The sequence below is a fragment of the Falco rusticolus genome, chromosome 5, assembly GCF_015220075.1.
Source record: "Falco rusticolus isolate bFalRus1 chromosome 5, bFalRus1.pri, whole genome shotgun sequence".
In the NCBI taxonomy this organism is placed as follows: Eukaryota; Metazoa; Chordata; class Aves; order Falconiformes; family Falconidae; genus Falco; species Falco rusticolus.
Genome location: NC_051191.1, coordinates 60,245,449 through 60,256,806, shown reverse-complemented (window position 1 = coordinate 60,256,806; position 11,358 = coordinate 60,245,449). Strand labels below are relative to the sequence as shown.

Below are 11,358 nucleotides of genomic sequence, written 5' to 3'. Positions count from 1 at the left end.
GAGCTGAAATGCCCCCTTGCGTCTGAGGGGAAGGATGCTTTTGGATCAGCTCAGCACTGAGAAGAGCAGTCACAGTGACAAAGACAAGTTTCTGTTAATTTTTAATATGGCTATCTTCCCAGTTCCCTCTTAAAAAATAATGTGTTCTGAAGAGTCAGCAAAGACATGGCTTAGTAACACAGCCTGACTCTTGCCAGCCTGATGATACGTGTGCCTTCTTGAATTCTTGCTACAGTCACACGTGCTCCTACGAGAGCAGTGTTTGCCCCCACAAGCTGCTGTCACGTCCGCACTCGCCTGTGTGGCAGTGAGTTTAAGGCCTTCAGCTGCTGAAATCTTGGCACTGCTCTAACCAGATGTTTCCAGCCCTTTCCAAGCTTGCAGTGGATAATGTGGCAGGCTATATAAAATCATCATCTTGCAGCCCACCCTCTAAACAAGTAATTCAATACCAGCTTTCCTCAGCAGTTTAAAACTTCTCTTGAAGAAAAGGAATGCTGGACTTGCTGCCAAAATGTCTGTTAAAAATGACCTTGAAGAATGGCCTGGAGTGAGGAGGGTATGTAACTTTTTTTCCTGCTGTCAAGAGGGAGTATGTATGGAATAGTTGCTTAGGAAGGTCTTTCTGAGAATTAGAATCACTGACGATCCTAATTCTATTGAGATGATCATCAATGATGCTACTATTTTATATTATCATTCACAGCCCCTAAATGAAAATAAATAAAATCCCCTGAGAACTTAAATGCTGTCAGATAGTTACTATTTTGAAAGCCAGCACTTGTCAACAATTACTGTATGATGTTATCTGAGAAGCAGTGTCACCCATATATTTAGAAACTGTGGCAGCTGTTTACGTAGCTGGTTGTCATTTTTAATCACCAGTGGTTTACAGACTAGAGTTTTGTTACACCTAATCTAAAAGTGTGACTTTTTCCTTTCTCCTACAATCATTTGTGACTCACTTGAGTCTCTTCCTAACCTTTTCTCTCCCTGAGCCTTGCTAGAAATTAAGAACTAGACAGTAGCAATAAATGTATTTCCTCCTGCCCCAAACCTTTTACAAAAAGATTAAGTTTTACAGTCTCAGAAATGTAAAGGAGGTTGTCTTTTAGTTTCCTTGCATTATGGTTTGTACATAAACATACTAGGGCCACACTGTAGCAGTCACTAAAAAAATACTATGTCCTGCCCCTACTCTCAGACTGTGCTTTAGCTAAGCGTTCCTATCCAAGAGGCCAAGTGTGCTGCAGGTCAGGATCTGGGAGCTGGAGCTACTTCCTGCAGCGATAAGGAATGGAACTCCAGAAGACTCCCCAAAAGTCAGTGAACCAGTGAGTTGATGAACAAACCTTTTATTTTTTCTTTCTCAGATAAAGATTGTGCTAACCACTACCAGAGGCTGGACTGTGAAGTGACAGCTGAAAATCCAAAGCAGTTAATTCCCTGTTAGGTAACAAAATGTAACAGAACCAAAAAACCCCATGTGAGGTACTCCCTGGGGGGAAAAAAGCAACCTTTATCATAACCAGGTTCTACAATATTATTTGAAAGTATTACAAAGTTACAATTGTAATAATGAAGTTATGCCAAACACCCACTCCAAGGCAAAGTACAGTATAAGACTACAATCTGGTTAAGATTACTTTTGTTTCGGCTCTTCTCAAAGAACCACCATCTCTTTTCTCTTTGATAGTGTTTTGTTGTTTTGGTTTTTTTTTGCTTAAAGTACGGTATTCAAATTAATCTTCTGTGTGTATAGGAGCAACAGGATTGAAAATTGGTCTCTCCTTCTTTGATTGTATCTTACCATAATTGACCTCAAAATCTTTCTTAGTACCATTCAAGCTTTCTAGAGTTCCATTCTTTATATCATATCCTAATGCGGAGAGTTTTTTAATTCGGTACTGAACAATTTGTGTTGTCAACTCCAGCACCATTGGTGTGTCTCTGATCTGCGCAATAGAAATTCCTTCCTTCAGTAGCCCTTCAAGTCTTTCTTCCAGAACTGGAACAGAATAGTAGAGGAGGGCTGGGCACTTGAGCACTAGCTGTTTTAATTCTTGGTCACTGCAATTAAAGACCTTTTTGGAAAAGAGCATGCTCTTCTGCATAGCAGTAGAAGTAAGTTGAAAAATGAAACCTTTAAGTTTGGACAGCAGCTGTAGAACTTCATGGTCAGTGAAATCATTCTTCTGGAGAAATTCCAAGTTCTCCTGGATTGCGGTGGAGCTACTTAATAAAATAAACGGATTTTGGCTCAATAGCTTCAGTATCCAGATCTTCATGTTTGCATCAGAACCTCCTAAACTTAAGTAACTTCTTTGTAACGTCTCTATCACGTTTTTGTTTTTCTCAACAGGATTATAGAAAATATTGGGTGCGCTTGTCAAGAACCTGGTGATTATATTATTCTTAAGGCCCAACTCTTGAAAAAAGAGTATATTTGCCTTCTGGTTGTCATGATATTCAGTAGTAAAGAAAGACTCTGGAAATTGCTCTATTAATTTAATCAACTGTTTTTCATTCTGGCATACTAATTGCCATAGAATTCTCTGAGAGTTTACCTCTGCAGGGGTATGGAGAATTGCCTCTGGGCAGCGTTCTAAAATGTTAGCTACGGCAGTTTCATCCGCTCCCATTTCTTGTAAGATACCAGCAATTTCTTTAACATAGGCCATATCCTGGAGAAGGACCCATTCCTTTAGTTTGCGTATTTTATTAATGTCAACTGACAATCTGTAGAGACTCTCAATGGTATTTTTGTTTTCTTCTCTTGATTTTCTATCAGTTGTGTAAGTGGAATGTATTAGGAAGCTTCTGTTTGCTACTTCAGTCCATACTGATAAAAAATTCAGTCCCGAGTTACAGTATTGAGATCTTGCCAACAGAACAGTAAATGTACCTTTTGCACCATGAGCGATTCCTCTCAACATTGTGGAGTTCAGCCTTATGGAGAGAGAACAGCTGTAAGAAAACACATTTAAGGCACAAATTAATGCTCAGACATGTTGATATTTAGATGAGCTAGCGTAAGAAATTACTCTCAAAAATAGGGTTTTTTACTAGCACAAAATTCAGCCTTTATGTGAAAACCAGGGGGGGAAAAGTACTTTTGAAAGGTCAGTGTTCTGACAGGTGCCTCACTGGAACAGTGACGTGCAGATGCAACAGAGCTGATGTGGGGGCAGTGCTCTGTCCATATAAATGCCTGCAGTCATACAAGAACCAAACTGTCAGCCATTTCCTACAACTAACATTGTGAGTGAGCTGTAATGTAATAACACTATACTAGAAAAATGTTTCATGCAATTTAATAAGACCATAATTCTATTAAATGAATAATGAAATCTAAAAAGCAGCTTAAATACCTTCCTTAACCCTTCTGAATGTGTCTGTTTAACTTCTTGAGCATTGTTTGGAGCGTGACTTGTTCCTTCATGTGTCAGAGACTCCCCCAGCGCTCCTTCAGCAGCCGTTTGTAGCCTAACTGCACTTTGAAATCATTCTTGCTATAATTCACTGGGGGAAAAAAATCATTGAAACCTTCATGTGTTTTTCAGTAGCTGAGTCTGTTAAGTGGGTTCTGAATAAGCACACTGGTACTTTGGGAGAGGAAGCAAGTACACTAACATCTTCAGGCCTTCACCTGTCTCTTCCTCTACTTTGCTACAGCTGCCCTTTGCACTAACACTTTATTTCTGTCTCTAGGTCTCTTCTGTCATTGCCAGCCACCCCGGTAGGCAGGGAGTCCTTGTGGAATAGGTGGATGGCTGTGCACACAGCAACCATAGGGTAGTTGTGGGTAACCCCACACCCCACCTTTGCTCAAACCAACTGCCAGGTATCGCCAATAGCACATGCACTGCCACCTGCTCTACAGTGGCTAAAGGAGCCACAGCAGTCAAAGATATCATCAAGTGTATCTCTAACTTCCTAGGTGATGTTTTCATAGCAACCTTTCAGAAGCATGGAGTGTAAAAGGGAGAACTGCTCGTCTATGAAATACTTGCACAAATTGTTGCTGCTGGTAACATGCTTAGAACTGCTCAAATTGAAAATGAGAAAAACAATGCCATTTGTACATTTGACAGTTTCACTTATATAGTTGATTTCACCTCTCATAAAGTACATACATGAGCATTAAGTTATTTGGGGGGGCGACATTTTTTTAGAAGAGAAAACACCATTATGATTATGCAGTCTAATCTACGTGACAAACCAAGAAGCCCATTGCAGGAACAGCTATGTCAGACTCCTACAATCTTCCGTAAAGCCCAACTTTTAAGAAAATATGTGGTTTCTTTAGAGAACTTGAGTGATAATGCCTCTATCTAGTTGCCAGGTAAAGTTAAATATTTTCCAGGGGCAAAATATTTTATCTCAGGAAAATGTACCTTTGACTTTAAGTTGATGTTTTTCAGCTTCTGAAACCTGGACTCTTACATTGCTACATCATAAACTAACAGAATAAGACAGAATAATAATTTCCTATATGCAAGCTTATGTTATTAACAGGAGCTGTTTATCAGCAACTTGTTTTTTAGTATATTCTCAAATCTCTCAGGCAAAATCTGATTGCCTAATGAAGCTGCTTGTGTCATAAACCCAAGGTTAATGATTTTATCTTCATAAACTTTGTGACTTGAGAAGCGCTGTCCAACAAGCTGTACCAGACACGCAATTTTTCCCAATAGCCCTGAAAGCACTGTAAGCATCCTTTTCGTGTGCTAACCTTTCCATGCCCTGTGAAAGTGGCTGTTTCACGGGGACTGCAAACTAAAGCCTCTCCTCCACAGGGAGTGTGACACAACCGCCTGTGTTTGTTGAGTAGCTCTATTGAATTTAGTGGCTCCAGTCTGAGCAAGTAAACCTCTGAAGGATCAGGGCTTTCTTCATTAATGCTTCAGCTCAGCTGGAAACTGCCAGCAAAATCAAAGTATTGTTAAAATTGTTTGGGATGTCAGATGATACTTCCAAAGTACAAACTGGAAAAATAACTAACCATGACTCTTACTTCAATGTGTAATCCTGCTGTTAAAATTGCCTTATGAGTAATGCAGTCACTTTATCTATTATAGAGTTTTAAAAAAATTCTGATATAGTAAATTGTGCTCTTTCAAGAACTGACATGGAAATAATTATGTTCATTTTAAATAAGCTTTATGTTGTCTGAAAAATGTTTGACATCATAGCCAACTTTTTTCCCTATTGTTAGCGAGGATTATGCAGAAACAGAATACTATAAAAGGAAGGAAAGCTTTATTTGCTAAACTGCATTTGACTGGGGTACTCAGGAGCCCTTGTAAAGCACTAAGTAAAATGTAACATGCACAGTAAGATGAATGGATTTTAATGTCATGGTGTTCTATAGAAACTGAGAAGATGATTAATCAAAAGTTATGATTTGGTGTGTTTCAGAGTACATAGATGACAGTATCACATTTCCAGGGTATGTAACCTATTCCAGGAGTTCAGTTCTCTTAAAGCTCATGCTGGACTACTGTTCTAATATGCAGACCCCCACTGTAACTTTTTACATACTTATATTGCTGTGGGGATTATAAATCAAGATATTAAGAAAAAAACCAGCCAGCTTAAGACATTTGCCCTCACTGCCAGCAGCACCTTATCACCAAGTGTCATAACAGCAATAAGGAACTGAACTACTGTCTACCTGGACGTTATCTGCGATGCTGCTTGCTAGCACACTTGCAGTGACCTACATGTAAGAACAACAAAGGGATGTTCTAAGTTTCATTATTTAATGAGACTCCTATGGATATCTTCTATAGGAAATGGATGCTAGGATCAGCTAGCTGATTCATCCCTCGTTTCATTCAGAAATTCTGAATATGTATTTTGAGACTGATCTTGCCTTTTGAAAATTAGCACACCAACCTCTTGCTTGTATTTTTCACAGAATCTTTCACTAGAGCGCCACAGTATGATGATTACTGGATGCTGGTTACTACCATTCTCATTACAGCACACTGTAGCCAGGCCTTAGTAGTTTAATTCTCTACAGCCTACTAAATGCCTAAATTGAACTTTGAATTAACCAGGAAGAGTCGTTATTTACCTAGAAGAGAGCAGGTAGATAGGATTTGAATAGCCTGTGAAGAAATCTGGAGCAGTAATAGGTAGCAGTTTTGTAGATTAATGCCTAGTAGAGTAAGCATTCACACTTATGCACTTAGATACAAATAAATGAATCCTTGCATTGCATCAGCAGTGGAAATGACATAAAGGATTAAAAAAAAAATCCCTTTTTTTCTATTATGCTAGATGAAAGTAAAGCTTTCTAGAAAAAAAACTACAGAGGATCCTGGGATAATCCAGGTTGGAAAGGACCTCAAGAGCTCAAGGTGGGGTCTGCTGTAAGACCACGCTGCTTCGTTCCTTCGGCTCTTGAAAATCCCCACGGATGGAGCCTGCCCAGCCCCTCCGGGGCTGCCTGTTCTCCGGCTCGACCGTTCCTCGTGGGGAAAAGGCTTCTTGGATCTGCGGGATCACACACTATTTAAACCAGAGGTCGGAAACGGAGCGCTCCCAATGGCGGCAGCCCAGCCCCCGGGACCACCCCTGCCCGCACGGTCCCCGCCCGCCCTTCGGGCTGCGCTGGAGCGCGGAGGGCCCGGGGAGGCGGCCCGCGAGGCCTGGCAGAGCCCCCCCCCGTCCGGCCCCGAGCCGGGCTGCCGCTGCCAGGGCCGCCCGGCGGGGGCGCCGCCACGGCCTAGCACTGGGGCCCGCGGCCTAGCGCAGGGGCCCGCGGCCGCGCGTCCTCCATGGCCCCGCCGCGCCATTTACAGCACACGCAGCTTCTCCAGCGTCCCGCCCCGTCCGCCTGCAGCCGGCATCGCTGCCGCACGGCCGCACCTGTCTTCAAAGCCCGGGAGGCCAAACTAACGGCGGCGGCGGGCCGGGCCGGGCCGAGCCGAGCCCTCCCTCACCGGCCGGTGCCCGCCGCTCCACGCCCCCTGCCCCGCAGCTGCCGTGAGGCGCCGGCTGCCAGCGAGATGGGACGGGACCTGCCCGGCCGCCCCTGACCTGGCTCCACGTCGCGCCGGGCCGCACCACCGGTACGGGCCGCGGGGGAGGGGGGACGTACCATGTGCCGCCCGCGGGCGGGGCCGGAGGGCGCTGTGGCGGGGCTCCCGGCGCGCGCTGCGCTGTACCGGGGCGGTAACGGGGCTTGCACGGGCGCTTCGTGGTGCGACATCACCTCAGGTTCTTCCTCTTGTCAAAATAGACGTTGTTGTGATTAGAAACAGTTAAAGGTGTTGGGTTCAAACGGCTTGCAAGAGAGAATTAGCTTAGTTAAAAAAAAATAATTGAAAATCAATAATTGTGAAGTATTACAGTAGCAAAGAAACAAACGTTTTAAAATTAGGCTACTTGAGCGCCTGTGTTCTGAGAGAAAGCAAGTGATCCTATTGATTCGGTAACAGAAATGATCATTCCTTGTATTTACCCAGGACTGAAGTTGCAATGCTGGGGCTACTGAGGCCTTGTGCCCCGTGCAGCACGCTGGCCACTGCACTCAGCAGCCACTGCATGCGCCAGCCGCTGCACACGCCGGTCACTGCACTCACCAGCCACTGCACGCGCCAGCCACTGCACACGCCGGTCACTGCACTCACCAGCCACTGCACGCGCCGGTCACTGCATGCACCGGCCACTGCACACGCCGGTCTCTGTACTTGCTGGTCACTGTACTTACCGGTCACTGCACACGCCAGTCACTGTACATAACAGTCACTGTACTTGCTAGTCACTGTACTTGCTAGTCACTGTACTTCCCATCACTGCACACCCCGGTCGCTGTACTCGCCGGCCACTGTACACACTGCCTGGGAACCAAAGCCCTACCACTCCCAATACCAAGCATGTTAACCTCTGCAAAGATGCTTCTGCTCTTTTTGCAAGCGGTATCCTGAAAAATCTCTCCAGGATCAAATTTGGATGAGAGGCATGCTGATGTGATGACGGGAGGCTTGTCTTACATCTGTATAATTTCTTCCGTATCACTGCATTTACCACAAAATAAAAGAATAAAATTCACATATGTAGTCATTGGATTTATAGTCTTTTGCTGGTGGTGTTTCAGAAGTTAAATGAGCTGTGATGGTGAGAATCATCTTCCTCTATCGTAGTTTTTTCAGCTCTATCTACTTTATTTAAACTTAAGAGTAACAAATCAGCAGAGAAACATAAATGATACCCAGACTGGAAAGATTTTTTCTAGGCATGTTAGGATTTTTTTTCAACTAACCCTTGGTCTGCAGAACCACATCCTTCAGACAGTAAAAATCAGTACTGTTCTCTCTGGGAACACTTCTTTTGTCAGCTACATCTTCAATAGTCTCTATTAGATCTATGAAAAAGATCTAATGCAGAAGAGAACTGCTATAGAAAGAAACCATGCTCTATGAACCCAGTTCAGCCTTGGTCTCCTACATAACTGCTGCTTCAAGAACAGTTAACAATTTTTGTTAATATAAATGACATACAACCACATTAGAAACATGTATCTAAAAATGCTTCTAATTTGTAATACACAATGTATCGTATACTTGCTGCTTTATGTTTTTGTCATTTCACACCTTCATGTTTCTTTTTTCCCTTCTGACTCCTCCCCACTCTCTTGATTTTTGCGATCACTGTCTGGGCTAAATTAGCTAAATTAGCAATAATGTTCTTTAAAAGAATTATCCACAAGAGAACACAGTAGTGAGGTTTACTTGTACGAGTTCCTTGATTAACTGTGATTCTATTTTCTTTTTCTACTAGCTTGGAGACACTCTTCCCTTGAGATACAGTATTTTAATTAATATATTCTTCACCTTCCTTCCACTTTTAAATCAAGAACAAACAGTCTAGCACAGAAGGTATGGCTAGGGCCAGTGGTGTTTTGACATAATGATATGCTAATCATATACTACAGTTGTTATTTAGTCTGTAGCAACAAAGGGCTTATAGACTGATGGTTTCCATGGTTGCAATTTGGTTATGAAACCGTAAGGTCTAGCGAGGGAGGGCTGCCTCCACCTTAGTATTCCCAAGAAGGCAGATCAGTTGATGCTGGACTTTATTCAGGGCCATCTTCAGCATCACAGCCTTGTAAGGAACTAGCAGGGAACGTATGGAGTATGAAAAAGCGATTTCAAAATTTGAAATAAAACCTGTATTGTGAGATGACTTTTCTCATTTTGAAGGAATCTATCTTCTTCCATGAGCTCAAAAATTACAGGAATTTGATGGAAAGTGGTCATTAACTACTGGGATTTCTTTTTCTATTTTATTTCTTTGCAGATTATTCACCAAATATTTTACATTTCTTAAGAACCAAAAAAAAAACATGCAAGGAAGAACATGTTTTGTATTGAGAGAACAATGCTCAACGTTACAACAATGCAGGTGCCCCAGGTTTGAGTTGCAGCAAGGGTAAAAGACAGGATGCTGTTATGTTCTTCTTCCACCAGAATGACGAGGTGTGGAATATGGTGTTCTACATATGACAAAGTAATAATTGAAAATCTCATAATAATTTATGCTATTGTTAAAATCAGTGCTTAGGAACAGTTTGGCCTCCACACTTTTTAGAAATAAATTTTGTATAAAACCAAATAGGAAGGGATTCCAATCATGGCTGGGGCCTTTGCTGCTAGCATGCCTTAATCATTAATGACATTAAGTCATTCCAAGTGAGTAAAGTATGAAGGGAGACACATGATGCATGTCTCTTTTTGTTGATTTTGCTTTTACTTTCTGTGTATCTCAGCAGAAAAAAAGACTTTAGTGGAAGGAGCAACTACAATTCTTAAAGTACCATCCTGCTTTGGAATACTGGAAGTCAGGAGAGGTCAGTATGGCTGATGCAAGTCCTCTGCCTTTTACTTAAGAGCTGTTACTTCTAATGAGACCCCTCTTGCTGTGGCTACCCATTCTGTATGAACACCCTGGAATCTGGAGATTTGAGTCACAATCTACAGGTGGAGGTTGATTTTCAGATCTGCATCTACAGCTGCCCTGTTAGGACTCAAAATCGCTCTATCCAGTGCCGTTGGTGTGATGCCTTGTTCCGCAGTTAGCCATACCTGGCAGCTACCACGGGCAGATGCAGGGCAACCGGCTGCGTCGGCAGCATGCAGACCTCGATTTGAGCTCTGTAATTAAAAGAGAAGACGTTAGATACACACCATTTACTCATAATGGCTTTACTAACAGTGCCGGAGATCATTGCAGCTTACTCTGCTGCGCAGAACTGGCTGGAAAGCGCGTTTGCTCCCCGTGCCACGGCACGGCCCAGCTCAGCGGCCCTGGCCCAGCTCTTGTGGCAGCAGCTCGGGGCCGCAGCGGGCAGCGACAGGCGCACGGCCCGTTCCGTAAGCAACGGCACGGCAGCGCGCACCGCGGCCCGGCCCGGGCGGAGGCCGCGCGCACCGGCCGGGCTCCCCGCGCACACGCTTACATAAGCGCCCCGCCTCGGCCCCGCGGGGGGGGTGCGGCGGGATCGGCCAGGCCCGGCCCGGCCCACAGGCGCCGCCGTCCCCGCCGCGGGTGGGTGAGGGGAGCCGGGTCGCCGCGCATGCGCAGCCCCCGCCGCGGGCGCGCGCAGGGCGCTCCGTAACCGCTCTCCCGCGGGCGCGCGCCTCCCAGCAGGGATCAGCACCTCCGCCGAGCCTCTTCGGAGCCCCGTGCTCATCCGGGTCCCGCCGCCCCGAGCTGGGGGCGGGGGTGGGCCCGGTCCCCGCCCCCGGCGCCCCTCCCCGCCGCGGCCCACCGCCTCGCACCGCCCCGGCGGGTGGGATTCCCGCCGGGATCGCGGCCCCCCTCGGCCGCCGGCCGCCCCGCCGCGGGAGCGGGATCGGCCGGGCCCACCGCCCGCTCTCCCCGCGCCGCCACCCTCTCCGCCGGTAGTAAACACACTTCAGAAACGTGAGGGCCGGCGGTCACGTGGGGGTGGGGCCGGCCAATCGGCGGCGGGGGGCGGGGCGGGGCGGCCGGCGGAGCACCGGCGCCCGGCGCAGTCACAGGGCGAGCGGCGAGGCGGCGGCTGCCGGCGGGCACGAGGCGCGCGCGGCCGGCACCGACGGCCGGTTCCCGCGGGCAGACAGCGGAGGGGGCCCGCCGCGCCGAAGCGGCCGCCGGATCCCGCTCTTCCCCCGTCCGTCTCAGCTCTCCCCGGCGCGGGGGCTCCGCGGGGTGATGCGTCCCCGCCGGGCGGCCGCCCCCGCCGCCTCCACCGGGTCCTAGAGCCGCCCGAGGCGAGGCCCCCGCGGGCCGCTCGTCCCGTTGCTCGCCCGGGCGCCGAGCGGCGGCGCCGCGCCATGAGCGGCCCCGCGGGTGGCGGCG

At 46.5% G+C, this 11,358-nt stretch overlaps 1 protein-coding gene and 1 long non-coding RNA gene across 10 annotated transcripts; one reads left to right on the top strand and one right to left on the bottom strand.

Annotated features, from left to right (window-relative positions):
- Positions 1-1,339: 1,339 nt before the first annotated feature.
- Positions 1,340-10,650, bottom strand: MTERF2 (mitochondrial transcription termination factor 2). Of its 9 annotated transcripts, none has more exons than XM_037387515.1 (4): positions 10,254-10,650; positions 10,101-10,169; positions 7,112-7,315; positions 1,340-2,967 (listed from the first exon to the last, which is right to left on the bottom strand). In XM_037387515.1, the coding sequence occupies exon 4, from the start codon at positions 2,934-2,936 to the stop codon at positions 1,743-1,745; it is 1,194 nt and encodes a 397-aa protein (XP_037243412.1). In that variant the 5' UTR covers positions 2,937-2,967; positions 7,112-7,315; positions 10,101-10,169; positions 10,254-10,650; the 3' UTR covers positions 1,340-1,742. The 9 variants fall into 9 exon arrangements, with proteins under 9 accessions (XP_037243412.1, XP_037243413.1, XP_037243414.1 ...); XM_037387516.1 differs by having other exon boundaries at positions 7,112-7,297; XM_037387517.1 differs by having other exon boundaries at positions 7,112-7,237.
- On the top strand, positions 7,006-8,064 carry LOC119148017. Its single transcript, XR_005104270.1, has 2 exons — positions 7,006-7,082; positions 7,479-8,064. It is a non-coding gene; the product is annotated as an uncharacterized LOC119148017 (long non-coding RNA).
- Positions 10,651-11,358: the final 708 nt, after the last annotated feature.